Source organism: Caretta caretta, chromosome 10 (genome assembly GCF_965140235.1).
Source record: "Caretta caretta isolate rCarCar2 chromosome 10, rCarCar1.hap1, whole genome shotgun sequence".
NCBI classification, from domain to species: domain Eukaryota; kingdom Metazoa; phylum Chordata; order Testudines; family Cheloniidae; genus Caretta; species Caretta caretta.
The window spans coordinates 72,197,206-72,225,204 of NC_134215.1; the positions used below are offsets into that span (position 1 = coordinate 72,197,206).

The 27,999-nt window shown below is 41.9% G+C and overlaps 1 protein-coding gene across 10 annotated transcripts in view; it reads right to left on the reverse strand.

Annotated features, from left to right (window-relative positions):
* Positions 1–27,999, reverse strand: part of AKAP13 (A-kinase anchoring protein 13) — a 325,971-nt gene that overhangs the window by 116,486 nt on the left and 181,486 nt on the right. For all 10 annotated transcript variants that reach the window (XM_075133185.1, XM_075133183.1, XM_075133179.1 and 7 more), the window contains 2 exons: positions 25,018–27,967; positions 19,464–19,540 (listed from right to left, as the gene is read on the reverse strand). In XM_075133185.1, the coding sequence (XP_074989286.1) occupies positions 19,464–19,540; positions 25,018–27,967 (3,027 nt within the window). The remainder of the gene's footprint in view (positions 1–19,463; positions 19,541–25,017; positions 27,968–27,999) is intronic.

A 27,999-nucleotide genomic window follows, 5' to 3' on the forward strand; every position in this document is an offset into this window, starting at 1 on the left:
AACACAAAATTGACCTACGGGATCGGCTCCTACAAGAAGTCACATGGATACAGAACAGAGCATTTTACAGAATTTTAAAAACAACTATATACTATTAGAAGTGTTAACCATATTGACAACTATGCAAACTAAGAGAAATCAAGCCTCATACTCCAGAACAGAAGATAGTGATGTGTGGGGTTAGGAAGGAATGCTTCCATGTCATATGAAAAGATACTGAAAAAATCAGATTGTTTACCTCAGAAAGGAGATGAATAAAAGAGGACATAAAAGTACATAGAATAATGAATAGTAGTATAGAGGAGGTAGACTGCAAGCTTCTGCTCTCTTTGTCTCATAACACAAGAACAAGGGGACATCCAGTGAAATTAAAAGGTGGCAAATACAATACAGATAAAAGGAAATAGTTTTTACACAATGTGCAACTAGAATGTGGAACTCATAGCCACAGGATGACATTAAGGCCATAAATTTAGTAAGATACAAAAAGAGATTGGACATTTATCTGAATAACTAAAATACCCAGAGTTGGAACAGTTAATGCTAATAAGTTCTGAAAGAGATATTCCACACAATGCTTTAGGGTTTAAATTTAGGATTTGGGTCTGATGTAGGGGTCAGATTATCTCTCATCTGCCTACTCCGAAACACCTGCTGCTTGCTACTCTCGGAGTCAGGATACTGGATCAGATGGACCATGGGTCTGATCCATTATAGCAATTCCTGTGTTCCTACAGTCATACACAATTGTCTTAAAGGACTTAGGGCAGGTGTATTCTTTCCCCAGGAAATATTACATATTTAGTTATCTAATAAGGGAGACAGAATAGCAGATTAGATAGACCAACTGGCTGACAAGGTCCAACAAAACCCACACACAAAATCAAAGAGGAAAACTAACAGACAACATAAAATGGCGCAGTTTAGATTGCAAAAGTATTCATATTCTACTTTTCTTCTAAGCTTTTAGTTTAAACTGCTTTTGTCAAACTGAACAACACAGAAAGATAATTCAAATGCACAGCTCAGGCCAGAAAATGATTCAGCTTCCTATGGCACTTTTCTTTTCTTTAAGTCTATAGGATTCACACACTTTGGACTAGACTGGGGAGCACACACAATCCAGCCTATAGTCCCTACTGGGCATTTTGTCAAAAGGGTGGGGAAAAAATCTGCTCTTTCATCAAGCAGCTTGGAAGACTGGAAGGAGAAGCGGTGGGAAAGTAGAAGACTGGTGTACAAAGCATCCACCATCAGACTGCATTTCCAGGTCAATTTTTTGCTTGGTTGCTACTGAAGAAGGCAGGGAAGAGAAGACACTGCATTACTTGTTTTGTCCTTCCAAAAAACATTTGACGGGGGTGGGGGGAGGATTGGAGATGGGTAGTGCATCACAGACTCCAATGGTAATTGGAATAGTCGGTGATTGCAGCAATTTAAGACATGGCCCCCCTCCTAAGCAGACGGTGAACAACATCTATGATTCCAATTAGATCTTGTACTCATATAAAAGTGATATTTTCATGACTTCTTTAGGATAAAATGACTTGCAACAAAACACAGCAGGAAACAAAGACAAATAAAGCCCAACTTTACGAGGAGTGTATTGGCCACAACTCCTTTGGTCTGCAAGTTCTGTTTTGTAACCAAATTTTAAATACCAACTCATTTATTCATCTATACGTTTATGTTACCCGGAAAGTCCTCTATCAGAATATTTTTGCTCACTATTATTTACAATGGATGAGCCCAGTAAGGAATTGATAGACATTTGGATCCTGCAATGAAGGGCACTTTAGAAATCCATACACTTCATGTACCTTTGTGCCCTATAGATTTCAATAGGGGACTGGAGGGAGGGAATGCGTAGGGTCCCCAAGGAATACAAAACTAAGCTCCAATTTACAGACATATTCAAAACATGACCACATACTTCTCTGCTGTAGCAGAACATGCCTAAGATGCCTCCTCTTCACAGCTTTATACAATACTACAAGAGGCACTTCAGGGGATATAAAGCATCTCTTACTTAACAGCCAGATATCACAGCCTAACCCTTATTGTTGACATTTTTACAGAAAATAAAAACAATATTTATTTGTATAATTATGGAATGCTACATTCTACAGCTATGCAGTAAGAATTTTGGCTCATAATATGGTACATGAAGGTTGTCATTCTTTCCAGTTTATCAGAGAACCCCACTGGAATAAATCTGTTCCTGCTGGCAGAGCATCTCAGTGGAATAGTGCTCTCTTTGCTTCTGATAATGTCGGTGCTACCTTGGAACGAGCTTAGAAGCTGTGTGAAGCTCAGGCCACTGGGTATGTTTTGGAGAGGCTTTGCCTATTCCATTTTCATGACCACATACCTCCCCGTCACAGTTACCTTATCCTTGTTGAAACCACAGCCTCTCAAGGCATTAGAAGTGTAAACTTGCTGGTACTGCAGTAAACCCCACCTACTGGGCACAGGATGCGGGCGGGGGGGGGGGGGGGAAATGCGACACAGAAGCATTCAAGATGCTTGGGGGTTTTGGAAGTTCCCTGGAGTACTGGAGAGACTAAACTGGGATCTTCCTTCCTCAGTTAAAACTCCTGATGTCACAGGTAACTCAGCAGTTTGTTCTTGAATAAAAAGGAAGATCTCCAGTCTCTTGCTAACAGTTCCAAGGTTAGTCTCTAAGGTGCCACAAGTACTCCTTTTCTTTTTGCGAATACAGACTAACACGGCTGTTCCTCTGAAACCAGTTCCAAGGAAGGAGATTAAACACATTAATTAATTAAATAAATACAGATTACATTACATTAAATGAGGGGTGAAGGGAATATTTTCTAGCATTCTCAGGGGCCTAACAGCAGAAATGTTTATTAGACTCAGAAGCATGAAAACCTTCAGATAATCAGCAAAGTAGGTCCCAGTGAAATCAATTAAAAGCAAAACAAAAGGATTTGGAGAATGCAAGAATTACAAGAGATTATTCTGTAAAGCAAGAAAGAAATTCCTTCCCATTACAGAATGGTTAATTAATCTATCTACAAAGCCCTTCCACCCAGCGCTGGAACTGCAGTTGACTCAGCTAGCCCTTTTGGCTATTACACAGCATTAGTGTCTCAAGTTTTTGAAGTTAGCAGTTAGAAAAAAAAAAGTACTTCAAAACATGCAAAAACTAATGAATCCCATATGTGGGATGCTGTCATTATTCCATGTTTATAGGAGGATCAGATTTTGTTAAATGGGTTTATTTAATACAGACGGTAAAGGGGGTGGGGTGAGGGGGAGACTCAGCAAAAAATCCAAAAGCTATTGAAAGAAAAACATTTTCTTTCTTAACCAAAGCAGTCAGTAATAGGGGAGCAGACAGAATTTAAGCTAAAGTTAGAAATGTTTAAAGAAATACAATATATTTTGGTGTACTTCTGTTTGCAGCTTTTCTGACAGTCTGTGAAGTTTTGGCCAACAGCAAAACCTATTTTAGAGGATTAAAAATAAATATTAGGATCCTCTTCCTCCATCCCCTTCCCTCAGCTTATTGGGGCTGGGACAACTTAAATGCCTTATGGGAACATCTGCTGGGATAGTCAAACAATTATGGCTTTTTCAACAGCTGTTGCCATTTCGTGCTCTCTTGACTAGGTCAGCTTCAGAGAAATATGGAAAGAAATATTAGTCAAGTCCTTCTACCAGCGCTCACCCCTACTCCAGCACTATAGACAGTCCCCTTGAGGGGGCCTGGTAAAGAGGCAGACAGAAGCCATGCTCCTTGCATTAAAGCTAAAAAGGTGATGGCCAGACTATGCTTAAACTGAGAAACTCCTTTTCCTTTTTCAATTCTTAATCATTGGCATTAGATATGAAACCAAGAAAATGCAATGCCCAGAGGGATGCCTACACTGCACTGTTCATGCACTTTAATCCTGACTTGTAGCACACCTTGTTATTCTAGTCCTGGGTCCACACACAGCATTGCTAATGTACCAAAATTCTGACCTGCAGCATCCTGTGATATTCCACACCTGGCCTCCTTACTCCATGTCCGCCTTACAGCTCTGCCAATAACCTCGGTCTCAGCCTACCACCCCCTTTGCTGTTTCAGCACTGCGACCCCAGACATCTGCCAATGTATTCTCCATAAAAGGTACACAGAATATATTTAAAAAGCAGACCTGCCAAAGGTAGCTAACCCGTCAGACAGCATTTCTTACTAGTTGGGGAACAGTTATTACTCATCACAATACATATATACATTTCATTTTTGTGCTTTTCTCAAAAACAAATTTCAGTTAGAAAGCATTTTAAATTAAACCAAATACCCTAGTTTTCAATGAGAAACATCTTAGCTACTGGGTGGAACAAAGTTTGTCTGTTAGCTTTATTCTCCTAACAGAGAAGGAGCCAGAATGAGTTGGGAAAGCTCTTGCATTGTAGTATCAGTAAGTATTTTACGAAGACCTTTTCATTATATTCTTACGTAGACAGGGAGAAAAGACAATGCTCAGAGAACATACAATGCTCAGAGAATTTTCCTTCTACTCCTCTGGCCTAAATGCAGTTGCCTGCTTTTTCCTTTAAAACTCCTTTGTTTTTATGCTATAATGTGCTACCACAACCTGGCTGGATAGCTGTTTATTTGCAGCAACACTTTCCAAAAAGAATGGTAATAACAAGAAAAGCTAATGCAAACAGAGCTCACTTATCTGAAATAGGCAGAGCCCTGCTCTCGAATGGAAGATAGGTTTATGAATCCAAGGAACCATACAGTGAAGAGGCAACACTGGTACCTGGAGCACAATAAAGACTATAATACCATGAAGGAGAGGTCAGCCTAGAAAATCCCAAAGGTAAAGTCCAAATTAGAAGCAAGCTGGATGCACTGAGAAGGGCTGGGGTGAGGAGCTAGGCAGAGCATTCTCTAAGTGTTGGGTTCCCCACTAATGGGACAGTTATTTAATCAATCTATTTATTCAGATTTATAGCAAAAAAGAGAGCAAGAGAAAAAGTGCCTACACTGGGATTCAGATGCCTCTGACAATTTTAAAAATATAACACAAAACCCAGCAGCTTCCCCAAATGATAAGCATTTACCAAAACTGACAAGCTAGCCAACCAACACACCAACAATATCCCGCCACAACTGCAAAGCCCTGTCCTCACTATTCCCTTCCTCCCCAAAACCTTGGGTAGAGAAACGGGACATGCAGAGGACTCTTAAGCCTATTTCAGACTGAGGGAACAGCAGGGAGTAAAGAAGTTAAATACAGAGTTAAGGTGCCATTCCTACCAAGAGAGCTCCAGCTTGAGCATCTCTGCTGACCACAGCAGCAGTCTGGCACAGGAAGAGAGGAAAACAAATCCCAGGCTCCTTTCATCTACACCCTCTTAAACCACTCCCACAAACCAACAGGTAGTCAGTGCAGATACAGAGCACAGGTGGTGGTGTGTTACTGCCAAGATGTACCACTTTATAAGCAGGCTGCAGCATTCTGCACCTGTTTACCTTTCAGGGCTCCAGTTTCGGAACTACATAATTTTTCCCCTGATCTGTCTCCCTCTATCTACTACTACAATGACTGAGGGACCCAGACCTTGCAACCATTATCTCTCAGCATCCACATTTCCAGTGTGTTGTATCGTTATTCAACCATCTCAGCCACCCTAAGGTAGCAGTGCAGTGCTCCAGATGAGAGTCCAAATAGAGACTCCAGAGCAAGCTGTAAGCACAGGGTGTCTCTTACCAAAAAACTCTACTGCCTCCCTCTGCCTCCAGTCCTCCAAAAAATAACCTGCCCCGTAAAACCCAACTCCACTCAACCTCTGGGGTCTCCCACTCCACAAGGGACTCACTCTTTTCTGGGCATCCCCAAAGAGACAGCACTCTCAGAGGCACCAACCCAACTCGAGCCAATCCCCTCTTACTGAGGATGGAAAGTTGGTCTGATCCCCAACTAAGAGTCCTGCCAAATAAAGAGAAGTACAATATTTGTTCCACCTTGATCCCAGGGGACCTAATATTAACAACCCTTCCCATTAAAAGGCATCTTTTGCTATTCCAATTCCCCTGTGGCAACCATAACCTTCCCCTTTGCCAAATATCAGAGAATGCTCAAGTACAAGTGTAAGGCAAACAGCTTTGTCCTCCTCCTTCTGGGCATGCAGGTGTTCACCTTGCAATCACAGGGAAAGAAATGCGAGGTCAAAAAGAAAAAAGAAAAGGAGAGAAGATGGGAAAGGACTCAGAAATACTTGTCAGTGATGACAACAGAACTCAGCTGTCCACATCCATCAATGTTTCTGTGCTTGATAAGCAACACTGAGAACTATGCTGCAGCATTTAGAAGAGATTTCTGAGCTCCTGGGTGCCAGATCTCAGACTGAAAATTGAAACAGGAGTTTTATCACCCACCTTTCTACAATTGTATTATATGCCAATCTGAAATAGCAATATCCTTCCTAACGGCTTTTAGGTATTCTCTTTAATGCGTCCAGCTGTGTGCGTCGCCTGAGCTAAAGTTGAATGTGAAATGAATTAGAATTTGGGCTCTCGCTCTAATTTATGGAGGCAAGTACAGTCTCAGACAGAAGAAAAACAAGTCACCGTGCTTGATGTTGAGCAGGCTCAATACCAGGTCTTAGAGCTAATGAGTTAGAAAAGGCAGGGCTTCGCTTTCTTGCCTCTTATCTCCCCAACAAGGATAACCAGTATATGAAAGGGGAATACACAATATTGTGTATATAGTGAAATGCTGGTGGGGACACAAACAGATCATTGTCACAACACTGGTAAAAGAAACTCTATTACTCTACTACCAGAAAGACACATAGAAGGGCACTCTCTGCATGAAAGGGAAGCACATGGCACTTAAAGAAACTAACAAGCATGTACAAAATGCACAGAGGCACCTTCCTGCATCCTGGTATTAAAGGGATCAGGAAGACTTCCAAGAGAAAGCCTTTTCTTAAGGTGATTTTAGCTAAACCATGACGATTTGCTTTAGGCTTAATTTTGCAATTACTGCAAGAACTTTCCCAGAGAGTTGTTCCTATGAAAAAAAAAAAAAAAAAACCCACAGAGCAAGCAAAACAAAACAAAAAGCCCTCCCAAGAACCTTCGTCTCCCGCCCAAAAAAGCAACACTGTTTCTACATCTATTCTATATACAGTAAATTGTTTGGGACAAGAACTGCCATCACTTTTGTTTTATACAGCACTGAGCACGCTTAAATGATAAACAGGAAGAGGAGGGAAGAGCTAAATTCACTGGTGATTCAAAGGAGATGTTTCTGAGCCCATTTAGAACTTGAAATCCCATTATAGTGCCAATTTTGTTTTTCATTAAATACACGTACATACAAATCAGATTAAAAAACCCCAAGCAAGCTGAGAGGAGAGGGAAATAAGACGACAAGAACTGCAAGCAGGCTGGTTGCAATGCAACCTCTCTCGCTCTCCCACTGCTGCTACGATGTACTTCACCAAACAACTGCAAAAGCTGAGTCACATTGCTGGTTTTATAGGCCCCATGATTCTGTTATTGCAGAACAGCAGGCCAAACACAGACCACAAGAACATCAACAAACTGTTGAAGGGAATGACCTAAGTGGTGGTAAAAAAGAACATTGTTCTGGTGTCCCACTCACACTTCTGGGTTCTCCTTCAATAGGAAAGTCAGTATCATACAAGCATTTTAGAAGCATCTGCATCTGAAGACATGATCTGGCTTTTGGTACCAATGAGGGTGAATACAGAAATTCTACACGAAGCTCAGAAGTCCCAATGGTGAGTTACTTCATGGCAAGCCAGGTTATGCACCAGCCTGTCATGTAGTAATGTTTCACATGGACTCTGCTACAATGCAGCGAGAGTCCCAGACTACAGTTTGGTGCACTACACTTTCCAATACACTAAGCTACACCCAAGGCTTTCACTGTGCTGTAGCCATGTCCACATGGGACATTAATGCATGGCAAGTGCTGTAGATTCATACCCTGGCTTGCCACACAGTAATTCGCCATGCAGACATGACCTTAACTTGGAACAGGGTGACCAGATAGAAAGTGTGAAAAATTGGGACAGGAGGTTGAGGGTAATAGGCACCTACATAAGAAAAAAGCCCCAAATATAGGGACTATCCCTATAAAATTGGGACATCTGGTCATCCTAACTTGGAAGTGTTTTGGAGAATTCAGTGCCCATGAAAGTGAGGGGCTTTTGGTACTGGCTATAGTCAGGCATAACAAGGGCAGACACTGCTGAGGGTTTCCCATCCCTGTAATGTAAATGCGCTTCAAATCCTGATCTGCAGCACCTTCTGCTATCCCAGACCGGGGCCCTCCCATAACTTGGCTGAAGCTCTGTAAATTCCAAGCACTTAGACACCAAGGTGTGACCAATATTGCAACCCTGTGCAATATTTTGGGGATCACTCTATTAAATTTATGAATGGTTAGTGTATGATTATGTTCTACTCCATGGGGAAAGGTTACCACTGCGCCTCCAGGAAGTAAAAACAGTGGGGGATAATTAAGGTGAGACACAGGCTAAACACCTCTAGAGAGGTACCAGGACCTGGAGAGGTTTGCATATACTGGTTCAAATATTTTTTTTCCCAGAGACTCAAACACAGAAAGAGTTTTTGAGTTTGAACTGACAAAGGCCTTATTTCTGGATCCAGCAAATGAATAGGACCTTATATTCAAAGCGGCGGGGGTAGGGGGTAACCCTTGCAGAAGGGTTGGAAACACTTAGGCCGACTAGGAGCCCCTAAGACAAATGGTTGACCTCTGGCAAAATTTTAGCATGTGTATAGGAACTTTTATTGCTTTTATATGCTGTCTCTAATGCTTTTCTCCTAAGAATAAATGTATTTTGCTCTGTGAGGGCTGGTTGGTAACTGGTATACCCTGTTGTAGCCACCGGAGGAAGGTTAACCACAGCTGCTGGACCCTTGTTGGACCTGCTGGGGAAGTCACAGTGAGGTGCAGAGGGGCTGCAAGCCTCAACCCCCAGTCTGGAGGGAGACAGATGCATGTCTCTGCCCAAGAGAGGTTACACCTGACAGCCTGAAACCTTAAGTGGGTGCTCTCAAGGATTCGGGATGTGGGGGGGAGAGGAAAGAGTGTCAAAGGTTCAGTTAACCCTGACACTAGCATCTAAAACAGGCCTAAAATAAACAGATTTTTAATCCTGCACTGCAACTCCAACCCCTCACCCCCATCTGTGCAATTCCAGTCTGGGGGCCATCTCAAACTGTCACCGTCAACTATACCAAATGTTGTGGTTGTAGAGACAAGGCGGAAGCCACCGCGAATCAAGAGACTGGTGATTTAAGCTATATCTGAATCCAGGTCTACACAAGTGAGGACAGAACAGTGCATTGCATTAATCCTCTGTGGGCAGAGAGGGAGAGGAATGGTAACATGTGGGCTGCCACTTGACTGGGTATTTTGAAATTCCTGTCATCCTAGAAACATTTTGAAAAATCAAAAAACATTCTGTGAGGTTTCTGGCCTGTACTGACAATTGATTGTCAGTTCAGGTCACACAAATCAATACGAGGCATCAAGCAGCAATAGGGCATAGGCCTTAGAAGAATAGGACTTATTATTTTCACCTTTGCTTAAAAACAATTGCAAAAATAAGCATTACAGTCTACAAAAGAAGGGGGAGGTGCGGGGGAAGGGGAGAGGTTGGAGAGAGAGAACAAAAACTAAACAGATTCTGTGAAGAAACTGTGAGGCTAAGTTCAGTTTTCAATTCCATAATTCCAGAGAAAGTGTTTTAATGGCACTGGGTAAAATGCCAAATAGATTTTCATAGCAATTCACACGGCATGAATGGAAATACTTAACAGAAGAACTGTTCTTTCTAATCTGCACTCTAGCTTTAAATAAAATGCTCTCTCTCTCTTCCCCTCCCTCTTTCTTTCTCACTCTCATTTCTTTTATATTTTCTTCTGATGCACAACCCTTTTCAACCGCTCTGTCTGGAAGTGCCATTCCTGGATATTACCATCAGCCTCTAACTCTCCATCTACTGCCAGGACACTGGTTTCAGCTCATCTCTTGAATAATCACTCACATCCATATCTGGGTTCTCCAGAATGCCATCACTGTGCCTGATCTTCTAACATAGAAGTGACATTTATTATCACCTGCTGCATAACACATGCCAGAGAATCTCATCCAGAAATTTCTACATCAAATCCATAACTTTTATTTGCACTACAGCATATCTTTTAGAAAGACATCCAGTTTTCATTTAAAGACTTCAAGTGATGGAGACTCTACCACATCTCTAGGGTAAGTTGTTTAAATGGTTAACTACACTTAAAATGTGTACCTTTTTTCTAGTCTGAATTTAATTTCAGCTTCAGCCACTGAATCTCATTGTGCCTTATTCTGCTAGATTAAAAAGACGTCTACTACCAGAAATCTCTTCCCCATACATGTACTTTTCCATCATGATAACGGCACCTGTTAATCCTCTCTTGGATAAACTGAATACAGTGAACTTCTTAAGCCTCTCAATATCAAGCATGTTTTCCAGATCACAAATCATTCTTGTAGCTCTTTTCTGAGCTCGTTCCAATTTTTAACAAATGTTCCAACAGCCTGCCTGATTACGCTTTTTAAAAAATGAAGCTCATGCATATTAAAAACTCTGGATTCACAGACAAAATCATCACTGGCGTTATTAGGTTACTAGCTTCAGTACACACTCAGTACAAAGTAAACCTTGTGCCAAGCAAAAATAATAGATAGGAAAACAAACATACTGCAGATGCTAGAACAACCAACATCCAGCTAGCATTTGTCCTCCTGTTGTCACAAGATTCCAGAAGAAGGGATGAATTCCTTCCCCAATGCCAAATCTAGTAGTCAGTTAAACTCTGTAGCCTGCTCTTGCTCTTCTGCATCATTCCACAAACAAGAAAATTCACTGTACTGCAAAAGGGTTTTAAACTCTGTATGTACCACTACCATTTCCCACCCTCTTCCCCTTCTTCTCACTATCTCCCTCCACGAGACTCATGGGGGTCTTCAAAACCAGGGATAGGAACCAAAAGGATAATCCATGAGTACACCCACACAATATCAGTCTACAGATGAAACAGCAGGAACTTCTCCATGCAAATTACTCTCCAGCAACATATGTGAATAATATACCATCACAAGGTTAGAGATTTAAGATACTGGATCTTCACGGAAAGTCTATAAAATATAGGATTGGTCAAAATGTGCTGAAATATTTTTCAAAACATTTCTGAAAGATGTTGAACAGGTCTACTAATTTTGTTTTAATCTTTGCTTCCAGCAAGAAAAATTCTTCACACTATCCACAGAAAGTGTGCCCAACCATACATCAGAGGAACTAATAGGCAACTATGTAAGACTGGTCTGTGTAACACTTCAAGGGTTTAGAAGTGACTTTCTCCATATAACCTGAAATTAAATACTTCATTTCCAAAAGCAGCAACACCAATCATAGCACAGGATATGGAATGTGTTGCTACTATAAAATATGTGCTCCTACACAACAAAACAACAACATTCTTCTTCTGATGGGGTCCTGGGAACCACTTGCGATGAATACTTGTGAGAGAGAATTAGCATACTGGATGAGCGTCAACAAGTCTGTAAACATCTTCCCAGGATGGAGAGAGAGCTAAACACTATTTCAATTTTGTCATATTTTACGATGAAGGGGGGAAAAAAAACCAAAATCAAAAGGCACACATATGGCAATTAAAATGAAAAACCTACCACTAGTGTAGAATTCTTGGCTATAAATTTTCTTTCTAAACCATTCTAATAACCAATCAGCCATAGCCTATATATCTAGCAGTAAGTCCTTGCTTATCCAGGTTACAGGGTGCTGATTTCAAATGCCAAAGTACCAGAACGGAAACAAATGTAAAAAGTAAACATTCTATAATGTGACTTCCAAAAATACCCACTTCTCATAATATATAAGTTTCCACTGAAAATCAGCATTTGGTCTTTGAGGTTGGTATCAGCTTTTCTCTATATTTAGAGTAGGAGTTAACTATGTAGTAAATGTGTCTGCTATAACACGACAAGATTGAAAGTGTTAAAGTACAAGTGAAAGAGTCCAAATGCCTGGGTTCTCCTAATCATTTAAAGTACAATTTAGTATTGTATGTTCTTCAAGAAACAATGTTAATGCCAGCTCTTACATGCCATTGTGATGGATACCTTTGATTACACAGCTGTGTTAATATAGGAAACAATTAAAAAAAATCAATATCCAGCAATAAATTAACCACATAAAGAGAAAGTAATACATTATTTACCACTGGTGAGATATTTGAGAGAGATTCCCAGATTGGAAGCCCTTTGCGGTTGAGAATCAGTCATCATATATGTTTGGAAAAGCTCCGAGCAAAATGGAGCCCTGATACTGATTGGAGTGTCAGGGTGCTACTGTATTATACATCTTAACAAGAGCTAATTTCTTCTACTTAATGTCCAACAAAAGTATTACAGTAAGATTCAATACTATATACATATTCCATCTCAACTTTTACACCACAGCCTTAGAGGTTTTGTTCAGCAGAATGGCATCTACGGAATGCAATGGGAACTCCACGTATCTCATGAAGCTTCAACACTCAAGGTGAAAAAGCTAACCGATAAATACCCTTTGTGACCGGTATTGGCAGGAAATCTGGACCAAAGGGGTAATAATGAGGAGCATGGCTCCCACACACGAGCTAACACGGTCTTGTCTCTGGGACTGCTGAGAATCTTCTGGCAGTGGAACCAAAGCTGTTCTGGCCCCTTTCACCCAGTGCAGCAAAAGGATCCTGGGGAGGGCGTGCATCTACCCAGCATGATGCAGAACTCAGCTTTGTAAGGGAATCTTAGAGGTCAACCTGCAGGAGTTGGGGGCATGAAGATGACAGAAAATCAGAACCCCATGCAACAGCCTTTGCAATCTGCAGACCCCAGCTCTGTGGTGGCTTCTTCCATGTCATCAAAGAATGCTACTCTGCAGAGGCAGGTGCAGATAAATCCATCCATTACTACATGGATCTGCCATCTCAAGCCACCAGCAGGTACAACAACAGTCTTCGTGGCTTCTACTCTACGACCTGGGCTATGGGGGATGCGCATTCATCCACTTCATAGTCCTGCAGAATTGTCCAGTACTGAGCCTGTGAATATGGTGTTGGCACTGGATCTGGGATTTTGCCCCTTACTTTATGACATCATAGATGAATTGTGGGAAGGGTGGGGGGTGGCGAAAGGAGTATTGTGAAAGCCTTCCTGCCGCCGACTTATTAAAAAAAAAAAAAGAGTTCTGCTAATATTTGTTCAGGATAGTCTCAGGCTAGTCACTATTTTAGTTTCCTTATATTTTATAGTTATTCTAACTCTAGAAAGCACACACTGTGGAATATGCTGCTTTGGTAATCCAAAAGCAAATATCTGAGCTGAGGGGATAGTATGATGGGATTACCTACAAAGGCATGTGGCCCACTGGTGACTGCCAGTAGCAAAACTCCCTAACTGATGGAGATGGGGCAGTAGATGGGGAAGGCTCTGAGTTACTACAGAGAATTCTTTCCCAGGTATCTGTCTTGGGGGTCCTGCCCACACGCTCAGGGTCTAACTGATCACCAGATCTGGGGTTCGGAAGGAATTTTCCACTGGGTCCGAGTGACAGAGACCCTGTAGGGTGTTGCCTTTCTCTGCAGTTCAGGGCACTGGTCACTTGCAGGTTTAAACTAGTAAATGGTGGATTCTCTGCAACTTGAAATCTTTAAACCATGATTTGAGGGCTTCAGTAACTCAGCCCAGAGGTTAGGGTCTATTTCCGGAGTGGGTGAGGTTCTGTAGCCTGCTATGTGCAGGAGGTCAGACTAGATGATCACAATGGTCCCTTCTGACCTTAAAGTCTATGAGTCTATTTGGAGATACACAGACTTTTCACTGGAGGGGGAGAACGGGGGACAGGGATAACTGCATATCCTCAGGCAGCGTTAACAGTGAAAATCACCTTTGTGTAGTTCAGCAGAGCGGGGGAAACTGAAATCAGAACATATTTACCATTTAAAGCTAACAAACATAAAAGGGAATGTTATTCAATAAGACACTGAGATTAAAAGTAAGAAGGAAAAAAAAAAGTTTGACCATCTGACATAATTTCCCCTCAGACCACAGGAGCCTGTGCTCTGTGAATGACCCAGCTAGAGACAGGATACTAGTGGGTGTGAGAAAGGTCTATGCCGATGACCGGACTAAAGTTCTGCCCCAGTGTGTCACCCTTACTAGAGTAAGTACAACACGTGGTAATGGAAACACTGATAAAACATCCCATTTTTGGCTCATTTCCCCCACTCCATTCCTCTCCTTGTCAGCTCTGGAAGGGTGGGTGGAGGAGATTGATCCTCACTGCATCACTCACAGAAAAGCAATGTGGTCTTCAAGAACTGCAAGTTATTTCAGCGGGATCCTCTCTCCTGCATGGCTTCCTTCCATGTTCATAATAGTTACAAATGCAGTAAAACATTTTAAAAAGGCAAACGGCACAAAGAATTTAATAGCCAGATAATATAGGGCTACCTACAGTTAAGTTTCTCAGTTGCTTATAACTGCCAAACTTCGGACATTCAGTTGAAGTTTCCCACACTACACAAGGTCGAATAGAAAATATACCATGCGGTCATGCAATTAAAGATTAACAAGAAGGCCAAATTCGGATTGTACCCTTTATTTTGGCATTTCCTAACTTTTATGTCCTTGACCTTGCAACCTTAACATTCTTTTAATGTCTCTTTTTGTTTGTTAAAAGTAATTTTTTAATTACAAAAATATAAAACAGAAATTTTATCACATGATCATTTGAGGCAGGGCATCAATATGCTTCCAACAGACATTTGAACCTTTACATCCACAGGCCCAGACCTCTATCACTTGAGCTAACAGAGTAACGGATATCCAACACCCACCACAATGCAGCTCCTGCATCCCTCCCCTTCTGCTCCTATCCACACTCTTCCTAGCCCTCAGCTCCTGCCCCACAACAGCTCCCCCTACCCCAGCTCCTGCTTCTCTCCCCCTCTCACATCCTCTCCCCTTCCCCCCGGCTCCTGACCCTCTTTGCTCCCAACTCCTGTCTCCCATCCTCCATGACTCCTTCAAGGAGGTAACTCTTTTGGTACTGTATGTTTAAAATGTACTCTGTTACATACAGTCCTTTAAAACCATCCATCCTTTAAAGGGAGGATGCATAACACTCAACAATATATGGTAAATAAACCAAATAATAAGCAAAAAGGAGAATTCCTAGTGAACCATCTGTGTTCTCATCAGCCAGCTACCGACTATTACTCTCAGCTTTGGACACTCAAAAAATAGCAAGAACCAAGAAAGGCAGTTTCTTCCATTGTGTCATCACTACACAAAGCGATTCAATGAATAAAACAGCTGCAATTTATTTCTGGGGTGAACACAAAGGGAAATGTATGTCGGAAAGTAGTAAGTGTTATTTGACCCCCCCACAGCTACCAGATTCCATTTCTAAATACAAACACAAAGTCATGCTTATTTATCTCTTCAAAAAGTAGAGACTTAATAAAGATTTAAGGCTGTCAGTGCACAAATAGTCTGACATCCTGTGAGTTTACTGAAACTAAGTCATGTCTGCTAAGCTTGAACATAACCGTGTATCGAAGGTAGGACTGATTTCCCATCAGTATGTCTTGACCCCTGGATGAAGAGTCTGGAGTCATTCAGTTTTAGAAGTGATAAAGTTTAACATGAATGGATCATATCCTGCTATCGTCCCCAATTCCACTTATGTTCCCCAAACAAAATACAAAAGGAGAAACTAAAGAGTAGCTAATTAAATCTCAGACATAACCACAATTTATAGTACATACTGCTAAATACATGAAGAACAAAGGTCCATCTGGCCCAGTATCCTGTCTTCTGACAGTGGCCAGTGCCAGGTGCCCCAGAGGGAATGAACAGAACAGGTAATCACCAAGTGATCCATCATCCCCTGTCGCTCATTCTGGCAAACGGAGGCTAGGGACACCATTCCTGCCCATCCTGGCTAATAGCCATTGATGAACCTATCCTCAGTGAATTTATCTGGTTCTTTTTTGAACACTGTTATGGTCTTGGCCTTCACAATATCCTCTGGCAAGGAGTTCCACAGGTTGACTGTGCGTTGTGTGAAGAAATACTTCCTTTTATTTGTTTTAAACCAGCTGCCTATTAATTTCATTTGGTGACCCTAGTTCTTAGAACAAGTTGGGAAATTCTTGCTACAAAATTGGACTTAAAACTGAACAAATATAATCTCTAAGGAAGCAGTTTTAAGACATTTGAGAAATGCCCACTTTAATTGGAGAAACCCTACAGGAAGGAGGATGGAAGAGCAAATAATTTCATCTCCCAATAATTGCTGGATGGCAAAGAGCAGCAATGGACAAGTACTTTAGAACACCCAGCCCTACCACTGTGACAGTAAAGAAGATCTTCCTAGGTTGTGTTTAACAGTATTTATGACAACTGTAGCAATTTATGTCAATGAACTCAAAGAGAGCGTGTGGTTCTGTGTACAGAGAAGCCAAATCCAAATGTTGATTGTTAAATTCCGAAGCTTCCACTTAGAACTACCTTCTCATATACCCTTTTCCTGTTATATTCTTAATGTTTGCAATTCTCAAAGCCACACTTTTCCTAAATCCTTTTCAGCTGCAGCCTTTCCATCACATGCACAAGATCCATATTCAGGCAAAGTCTTCTGGGACACGATAGGTACCTGTACAGATAACGCTCAAGCGAGTACAATCGCTGTGCACCAGCTACCCAATTACTCCTCTGGCTAGGAGATTAAACCATAAGAAGAGGTATACAGAACTCCACTCACCCCCATGTTCACATATGTCATGCAACAGGCTCAGGACAATGAAGCTTCTCTCTTTTAGGGACTGAAAGTTCAGTGCTTACTTTTCTCTGCACAGAAGTTTATTTCTGAATTATAGATATGCAAATACTACCATGCAAATTTCAGATGTGAAAAATGTGGTTACTTTCACTTTGCTTCCCAACAACATCAATAAAGTATTTTTAATAAACAAAACCCATGAGTAGATGCAAACAATAAAATAGTCCCGATTTGGAGCAAACTAAGAAACCACTTTTACTAACCACCAAATGGCCCCCTAATGAGAAGGCAGTGGACACCTGAAAAAATCCGGGCTATGTGAAATTAACACTACATGAAGCAGTAGCGGAGAACAGAGAGAGCTGCACATCTATATTTTGAGATTCTTCTCCCCCATCCCATCCCCAGCCTAAACCTAGCCACTAGCTAAACCTACATGTGTGAATTAAGCTCTATTTATAAATCTTCAGCTGTTTTTTTTAAATGGCCTTAATATAGTACAGTTGTTATGTTGTTTTTGTTGAACTTAGCAACAGGAAACTGTGTCACTCCTTCTGCAGCAAACTTTCCATTCTCTTGGCGCTCCCAATCCCACACCAGAAAAGCCAGATTTAAAAAGGGGCCGGGGAGGTTGGCTAATCTGAGCATGCTCCTTCCCTCTGCAGGGAAGCAAAAGGACAGGACAAAGCTGCAGCCAGATTTATATTAAAGTAGCATACCACCTACATTATGAAACATAAAACAAAAACTAAACTCAGTACCTTTCTTTTTGTTCCTCTTTTGAGATGCATGTTGCTTGAAATAAATGAAATATGGGGTGTGTTCTTTTTGCTTTTGTCTAAATAAATCCTGCTATACAAGCAGACACCCAGGGATTAGTCATGAAAATTATCTATCAAAAGGGGTGGGATAAAAACAGTCAGCATCTTTACACTATAGCATTATGATAATGCAAGACATTTATCAAAGTGCACACATTTTAGATTGGAAGGTTACTAGCACTATTCCCTGGTTAACTCATTGAGTTAACAATTACAAACTCAGCCTTAACTTGTTAAAAACATACAAAAATAAGCCTGATTTTACTGTCTGCTTTGGCAAGATTATTTTACCACCCAAAGAGCTTTCATTAATGTGCAGAGAAGATTACAGGCTCCACCCTGTAATGTTACTTCATCTTTATACTGTTTACTATTATAACATTAGCTTCTTAATTATAAACTAACACACAAATACTGCTGCTCTAAAACAGCACACATGCACACTACCAAAAATGCCTCAAAGACAATTGGGTCAGATAACATCGAGAAAGACAGCTTATAACAGAGCAAAATGCACGAAGTCTGTTTTAAACCACAGCTTAACTCCATCTCAAACAAATGTGATAGCCTAGCTTTTATTATTGCAATTAATCCTCAAAACTGGTGACAGCTGAAGGTGACAGAAAATGTTTAACACAAAATAAGCCCACTTCATTTCAAACTTCCTGCCTGGTCTTTTTTCCTGGTTTTATGGTTTTTGGGAATTTTATGGTTCCCCCTTCCCCCTCATATTTGGTTCCCCCTGTATTTGGGCTTATGATTATTATTTATTTGTATTACTGTAGTGCATATAGATTTCAAACAAAATTGGAGTGCTTGGCACTGTGCAAACACAGAGGTTACGTCCACACTAGAAACACTACAGCAGCACAGTTGCAGTTGTGCCACTATAGCACAGACTCTTACTACAGAGACGGAAGAGGTTCTTCCGTCGCTTTAATAAATCCTCCTCTCCAATAGGTGGTAGCTGCATCGACAGAAGAATTCTTCATTCGACCTAGCACTGTCCACACTGGAGCTTAGGTCGGTTTAACTATGTCTTTCAGGAATGTGAAAAATTCATACCCTTGAGGGATGTAGCTAGGTCAACCTAACTTCCTAGCATAGAGCAGGCCGTAGTTAATAGTCCCCTGCCCTGAGGAATTAACAATTAAACAAATGACTGGTGGGAGGAGACACAGAAGCACAGAGATGAAGTGACTTGCACAAGGAAACAGGACAGAGCAGAGCCACATACACTACCAGATCTCCTGACTTCCAGTGCAGTGCCCTATCCACTGGACCACGCTGTCTCTCTGTACACACTTATGAACAATCATTTTATGTTAACTACACCATGAGCTACAGTAATACTGTAGGGGGAGGAGCGAATCTTTCACCTCCCCAACTTTTGACAACCTAATATTGTGGAGCATCAACAGACCTGAGGTACCTATCGTACATTATGAGACCGTCAAAACCTTTTGTGGCTTTCATTTTTAATTTGTCTTTTATCATCTTTTTATTTTAAACTAAATACTATTTCAAAAATAAGGAGGACTAAAAATCAATGCTAATTTTAGAAGGTTAACAAGAAAAGCCACTCTGTATAACTTACGTTTCGCTTCACAGCAGCTGTGGAAAGGAAATCAGCAACTCAGCTGATCATCAGCAGCTGCACAGACATTTCTTTTTAAAGCATGGCAAAGTACAATATAAAGATGCGAAAATGACACTTACTGTTCCTTCAGAAACTGCATGCTCTCTGAGGTCTTTCAAAAAATCCACCTCATCTTCAATTTTCATCTCCAGCTTTTCTGCAAGGACAGAAGGTTTGCAAAGTAGATTTAAGCAAACTCCCTTTGTTTAAGGCTGCTGTTTTTCTGTTTATTCAAATAGTTCTAAAAAACTCAACAGGCATTATTTTCTTTCCAACAGCTGGTTTCATTCCTGACTTTGCTGCTTGTTTGTTAGTAATTTTACAACTACAGTGTCTGTGAATGAAGGAAATATGAAACAGCAGTGAGCACACAGAAACCACAGGACTAGACTTCTACAGATGGCTCTATGTGAAGCTTGAAATCTAGGTTATATTTGCATATATGTTTACACCAAAGAAGACTCGGCTTCCATTATTCCTGTTGTATGATCAAAAAGTATATATTTGTTTTTCTCCGATTTAGTTGGGGTTGGTCCTGCTTTGAGCAGGGGGTTGGACTAGACGACCTCCTGAGGTCTCTTCCAACCCTAATCTTCTACGATTCTTTACCATAACATGGAGACAGGTGGGAGGCAAGAATATTTTCTCAACTTTCAAGTGTTTAATGCAATGCCAGCTTCTCCACACATGCCTCTTCTCCTTAACCTGAAGTGGTGGATTAGGTCCCAGAGAGTAGTAAGGCAAGTCAGTCTCCACCCAAATTTGGCAACCGCCTGGAAAATTTTTTTTTCTGGTGATGGTGCTGATGAAACACAAGAAAAACTTTGTAATCCTATTGTCCTCTCTTCCCAGCAAATTAACATGCAAAACTTAAACGATCACCATTTACACCAGCATTTTCTTTCTCTGCACCTTGCCCACTTTAAAATAACCATTTTTGTCTTGTGACACCTACACTGACCAGGACTTAAATCTAAAACCAATTTCCACTTCTAAAGACCCATGGATTCCAAAATTCTTCAGAGACAGTGAATTAAGCTTCACTACCCCACGTTGCGAGTTATGTAACTATTCCCATTTTACAGCAGTGCAGAGAGGTGAAGTGATTTGACCAAGGTGTCCCAGTGAGTCAGTGGCTGAGCCAGGACAGAATGCAACACCCCTGTCTCCCGGCTCCAACCACAAGGCACATCATTCTTCTCCTAGCCATCTGTAACTGAGCACTATGGGAATCAAAAGGATTTTTAACTGACAATTTGTAGTGGATCATTTGTATAAAAAGGAGGCTGCGGGAAACCACAGTTCCATCTTAAATTAAAATCAATGAAAAAAGAAGTTTGCACGGATAGTGCAAGCTAGTTCGTCTTAAGGGCATTAAGGGTACTTTGCTACACACCACTTGCTGTGCTAATTCAAAGAAATTACAAATTAACACAATGCTGTGGTATCAGATAGAAAGACCTGATGAGTTTATGGGTTGTTAACAGCAGAACCGTCTACGAAACCAGAGCCAATTCAGCAACAGTTCTGAGCACACGTGAGAATCACCCAGGGGACACCAGTTTGTTGGCAAAACAGCCAGTGATCATGTACTTATGATAAGGGGGAGGGTTCAGCTAGGAAGAGTGACCCTCCCCTACAAACTCTTGAAATGAGCTGTTGGAAAGGATAATAATGCCGCAGGAATGGGCCCCCAGGAAATGCGAGCCTGTTAATGCCCAGCATGTGCACCCTAACTCCCCCAGGACCATACAGGGGGAAGGGAGCAACCTTGGGGCCCCAGGCTGCACATATGAACAAGGAACTGTGTTTAGGGGGAACAGACAGACTGCTGTCATGAATGCAAGAAGATGCTCCTTAAGTATAGGGGTGGAAGGAACAATCTTGTTGCCAAAACACAGTACTGAGCATCAGGACTCTCTTCCTGGCTCTGCCACAGATTTCCTCTGTGGCCTTGGACAAGTCACTTAAACTGACTGTGCCTCAGCTTCCCCATCTGAGAAACAGGTACCATAATGATACTTGCCTCCTCCCCAGTGGGGTTGTGAGGATAAATTCATTCATGTTTGTAAAGTGCTTTGAGATCCTGAAGAGAGGGCAAGGGACATGTCTAATCCCACTCCCATTAAAGCCACCAGTTAAACATCCATTGACTTCAATGGGAGCAAGATCAGACCCTATTTTTGTTGTTAACCTATACAACTGTGATTGGCTAGATGTACAATTTAAGGACTTTATCTTTGCAAATCATTCCTTGAGCATTATTTACATATATGGTTTCAACCCAGCCAAATCTGACTTCCAGGTTTTGACCTTTGTGGGCTTCCATATCATCACGTGGACTGGTCCAGCATGTGATTTGAAAGAACCAAGTTTTGTGCACTTTACCTCCAGAACACAAGCACTTCTACTAAGAATGAATATCCCAAACTCATAAACTAGTGTTGAAATACATCACAGAGGCATTCAGGCAGGGAGCACCTTATGTAATATTATTAATATTAATAAAGCTTGCCTCCAGTGGAACCTGCCACCCTAGCTGCTGAAATAAATGCTAGTGAAAACCTTTCTGGACAGCCAAAGTGGATGTCCTCGTGGTGAGGATGAGGTTAGGAGTTGAAAGTAGAAATGGTAAAATTCTACTCATGGAAATTAGCATATGCCAGCCTCTAAAGGCCTAGACCTGCCAGGAGATCCATTATGGCAATTTGTTCAAGGGGAATCTCTAGAGAATAAGGCACACTATTCGTGATTTAGTTACTGTAGAAACCAGGCCAGTGTGTCTTCTTATCTGTTGGGTGTCCAAACTTCAGCTTCATACCTCAACTGCTTGCTTGCCCAAATGCAAATCAGGCCAAATATGCACTATTCAAATAGTTTGCAGGAAAATCTCATTTCACAGGGGTATTTGGTGCCGTATAAAAGGCCCAACCCCTAAGTACTGCATGAGGTTCATAAAACTTTCTACAAGAGGCATGGGAGTCTCCCCTTGATTTCACCGCTCTTGAGGACCAGGCCCTCAATAGCTGTTTGGATGCAGACTTGATTTTTCTTTTGGGGACTCTAAATCTTATTAAACTGATCACATGACAAGGGAATGAGATGAAAGAGAGTGATGTCATGAGGAGCAGTTAACATAAATGAAACCCTTACACAGCTAGATGGTCTTGCATTTTTCCCTGCATCTCTCACTGAAGAGAAAAACCTTTGATTGCATATCACAAACTGTGACAATTTAGCAATGACAATTAAAAAAAACAATCCCCAGTGACGTGTGTTTCAGGGAAGCATCCACCTGACCCGAGCCTCTCTTCTGAGAAGGGCTCCAGCCCAAAGTCTGTCAGAAAAGGATTTTGGTTCTTTCTGCTGAGCAGCAGTTACGTCCCTAACCGCAAAATAAATATATACACGTCCCTACTTGCCAAGATAAGTTCTGACTCAGAACAAAGTGATCTTGAAAAACCTCACAGTACTTAGTAATTTGCTCCTTTGACAAGACAATAAGTTATCCAGGTAGGGCAGTCACCACACAAATTTTAAATGCCCTCTCTCTCTCCCCCCCCGCCCCCTTACACCCCTCCCACACAGTGCACAGTAATAATAGAAAACACAACACATCTTCTTGTCTTTGCTTTAAACCCATGTCTGGTCTGTGCCCATATAGCATTATTCTGTAGATTGTTCCAATAATCCCCGGGAGAAGCCATTCTACCCTAATTTGTCCTTTAGGCAGCTTCAGATTGTGACCATATTTTTTCTTATGGGTAGAAGAGATGAACATATGCTGGATTCTTGTATGTTACATCCCTTTTACATTTTTGAAATCTGTAACAATCACCTCCCCAGTTTCCTTTCCCCTACCCTACCTTAGTATCATGTTTTAACATTTTTATAAAAACACAAGTTGCATTTTTCAATATGGGCACTAATTTACAGCACTGTAATTCCTTGTCTCTTTGATTTCTATACATCTTGCATGAAAAACCCGTATAGCCAACAGCAGGTGCAGAATTAAACCTTAGCTACTGAGACTTAGAGGGCAGGAGACAAAAAAACAAGGAGCTCCCAGAAGAAATTAGCATTCCCAGGTATTGACTTACAGCCACTCCCATTGTATTGAAATGTCAACCTGCCACAATACAAAAATAGAACTTTCTTTTTTAAAGGAGCTTTCTGATTCATGTAAACAGCCTGTTACATAGCAGCTGATAACTTACTATGACTAATAAAACACTTTAAAATCCCTAGCTCACCAAAACTTACAAAACGTTCACCACTCCTACCCCCAAAGAATAGGTACCCACAACTATGCTGCCAGTCAATGCTAAAATAAATGGCTTTCCACAACTCTATTTGACAAAATCTCTTCCCTTTATGCAGTAAAAAGCAGTCACATATTTCTATGATTTTACAGCTCCTGTCACTAAACTGCTGCTTTGATGGATGCATTACATCTATTTTGATTATTTTCTTTACAATTCTGAATTAGTCTTTTGTTTTGAGCTTGTTAAAGGAAAGATATGTCTTACCTATAGATTCCTTATAACTAAACAAGAGCAACCCAGAGATAGGTCAGCTGTTTACATTTAACAGCTGCCTGAACACATGTAATATAAAGCCTGGATCAAACCAGCTGCGCGCTGCTGTAGAAATTTCACGTGTGATTTCAATCCATCTGGAAGACTCCGAAAGTCAGTTATTTTTTGTTGTATTTATCAGAGGAAGAGTTGCTGTTTTGTTTTGTTTTTATTTTTTGACGGTTCCTATTAGCTCTTGTTGAACACAGACTGACTCTGCCAAAGCTCTCCTGATGCAGTCACTTATCTCATATGACATCACTCATCAGAGGTCCCCACTGATCCTTCGTTCTTGCTTATAGCACTGAACGAGTAATAAGCGTTTGAATTCCAGCACTGCTTAAATACAGGGAAAAGACTGTGGCTTTGCTCCAGGATGGCTTCACAGTCAGGAAAAGTGGGTGGAGAGATGTGTTCTCTCCCCCTCTTTTTAAAATGACTCAATGCCACTAATCAGAAAGCTTCTTTGCCCAGTTCAGAATGACACTCACCGCTGTTCCAGTTGACCAGAAAGGAAGCTTTAATACAGCACTGTTATATTCTTTAACTCCAGATTCGCAGAGAAAACGTGGCAGAATTGAAGGAAAGTCAAGTTAGCACAAAACCCTAAGGCACCTGGTCCAGAAGGGAACACATAACTAATACACAGCAAATTTCAGCAGCACACTCCCATTTAACTGTTGTCTTCCCTACTAGGGAACATAATTTACATGTTAAAGATGCCTCTAAAATACTTTGGCATAAATATAAGACTGTTTCCTAACTGTGGTGCAATCCTAGAAACATATAGTTGTAGTGTAAATCTTTAATATCTATTTCAGATTTCTGGTCTCTGCAGGAAAAGAAAGTGCACTTGCCAAGGGCAGGATTCCCCTCCCAGGGCTGGCCTCTGACACTCAGTTCTCTACCCACCATGGCCTGATTTTCATTCTTTAAAAGAAAGAAATATCTCATTTAAGTTGGAAGCTCTTTCTCGCAGAGAGCTTCTTCCTTTATTTGCATGTGAAATGCCCTGCGCATATATGGTGCTATATAAAATAAACACTATTTTGCCTACCTGTAACAGGCTCAGATCCTAGGACTTCTGAGCTTGCATCCCCCCTTTTCGTTGGTTCATCAAACTGCAAACTTAAATCCATTTCTCCATTAAGGATGTCTCCCGTAATTACTCCAGCTTTGGAAGGGGATGGGGGGAGAACCCCAACAGGTACACTCTCTAGCTTCCCAACTGCAGACTCAGGGACAGAAGGCGTTTCCAATATAGAAACAAATCCATCCAGCCAGGAGCCATCAGCCTCTGGAACCAAGCACTTTGCCCCAACATCATCTGTAAGCTCAGCAGCAGCATTGATATTGTATGGATGTGACTGTGAGAGACACGCTTCCAGCATGGCATTGCTCTGCTCCTCTTCATCTTTGTTGGGCCAATCCAAGACCTGTTGCTGGGCTCCTTTCACTTCAGACCCAGCTTCGCTCTCACTGGCCAAACAGACAGCGTCAGTGCTGGAGTCGCTGTCGCAGGGGGGTTCTTCTGCAATAGGCTGAAGTGATGCTCTGGACAGTACATTGTTCATATCCTCCTCCTCTTCTGGATCACCTGGTATCGTGGATGTCTCAGCTATACCTAGAGGTACCCTATTCTCAAAGGCAACAGAAGGTGCTTCCATAACAGAGACCTCCTTTAATTCTGGTGCTTTGTTTTGCAGAGAACCTCCCTGTGCCCCCTGACTGAGATCACGTTCCTGGTTCAACGTTGCGTCGGGAGGAGGGTCATTCTTCGCATCCAGCGATTTGTACTCTGATTCAGACCCTTGTACAATACTTTCTTCTGCATCCACTGTTGCATTGTCATCTGCTTCCTGCCAGGAGATTTCCCCTTTCAGCCCAATATCTGCGTTACTGTCATTTGCTGCAGATTCCTCGCCCTGACGGCAAACAGAGGATTTCACAGTAGCAGCAGGCTCCTCGGACAAACCCTTTTCTTTGCCAAGTGTCCCACTTTCACACAGCTCCTGACTGGGTTCAGCTTTGCTCTCTTCAGCCGGCTGTGACAGACTTTTCTCGTCAGAGTCCTCTTTTTCCACGCTGTCTTTAGGCAAGCTAGTTTCTGCTGTTATCTTACGATGCACAGAACTGTCCTGTTCAGCAAGCACTGCCGTCTCTGCTACTGCTGCTACTTCCTGGTTTTGTTTAGATTCTTTATTATGAATTGCAGAGGGTGTGTCCATTAAATTATCCTGGATACGCTCTGTCCCCATGCCACATGAAGAGAAGACGGGATCATTACCATGCACAGACGCCTCCTGTCCTGGAGGTGCCGCTGCAGCATCTCTCTCCTGACCGACTGCCTGTCCCTGTTGTACATCTCCTTTAAATAAGGGAGACGAAAATGATTTCATTTGCTTGCCAACCCCCTCCTGTTCGGAAATTCTTTCTGATGTCACCAATTGGTTTTGCAGATGCTCTTTTTCTGCTGAGGACAAACCTGCGTCAAGTGGAGGTTGTGACCCAGGCTCACATTTGCTAGCTGAAGCAGTTTCTGGTTTTAAGCTGTCACACATTTCACCTTTTAAAACAGCTTGATTCTCAGTGTGGCAATTGCCAGCAGACCGCTGGCCTTCCTCTGCTGAATCTGTGCTTCCTCTGCCAGTAGTTTCAGTTCTCGGTGACATCTTTTTAAGGGCTTCATTGTCACCTTTGCCTTCAGCTAGAATTGCAAAGGTTTTACTGCTTTCAAGGCAACACACAGACTCTGCATCACTTGGACCAGGCCTGTCAAGGGGATTGTTTTTCATTTCAGAATTATTCCACACATTGTCACTCAAAACCAGTTCATTCAGCCCAATATCTGAGTTTCCATTTTCCACCTGCACACCCTGCTCACTACTCTTACTATTGTTGTTCACTTCCAAAACAACAGGATCACGTTCCAATGCATTCTCTGAAACCTTTATTTCAGTCACAACCAGCAGCTCTTCTCTAGTGTTGGGAATCATACTCTGCCTCTGCTTTACAAGGGGTTCACCTTGGACTACTCCCTCTGGCAAACCAATCTTTGCATTTTTGGTGTTCGAGTCTGTTCCACTCTCTTTGCTGCCACTTGTCTCCCAATGGCCAACAGGGATAATATTACTGTCAACACGTACATTTGCATTATCCTGTGCCTGCATCCCTTGTCCAGCTCCACATTCCCCACCTTCTCTTGGAGATTTTGGTGACACTGCAAGTAAGGGCTCAGTAGCATGGATCAGCACCCCACTTGCTAGGGGCAGCTCTTTCAGACTTGAAGTTCTTAATCCCCGGGTCTCATCCTCTCCATTCTCCACATGCTGCTGGATTGAAGCAGCATCCACAGACCCTGTACAGTTCTTGCATTCTGCCTGGCCCATAGCCACATCCACACCCTCACAGGGCGTTGGGGCTTCGCATGCAGTTTCAGCCACAGTAACAGCGCTTTCAGTTGCGCACTCTTCAACGATTTGCACTTCCTGTTGGGTATTATCTCTACTACACAGGCTGGCTTGACTCAAAACAACTCCACTGGATGTCATTCCTGTTTCCGCATTTGTATTTCCACAGGATGGAAGGCTTGCAGCACCACTTACTCCAGAACCTGAGCTCAGCGTGCAGTCATTTTTATCTGATACAATCCCAGAGTCTACAATAGCGGCTGGCCCCTCCTCTTCCTTTTTACTCAACGTAGCTGTGTTTTTACTTTCACAGGAAAACCCTGGGTTGTCTATACCCGCCAGGCTCAACAAATCACTTGATGTGTCGTTAAGCACTTCCAAACTCCCACTGTCACACTGGTTCTCTTTTTGGCCTGTTGGGGCTGAGAGCTGCCTCACATCAAAGTTAACTAGTGCAGAAGGGCATTCTTTGCTTTCTTCTGTTGGCATTTCTTCTGAGAGGGAGGCTGCAGCAGCCGGAAAACCCTCCACCTCTGTTCCTATATTGCAGTTATCCTCTGAAGTTCTCAGCTCTGGCTCTGGCTGTTTCGCTGCACTCTGAAAAGAGGGAAATAAAGACTGTGACTGTT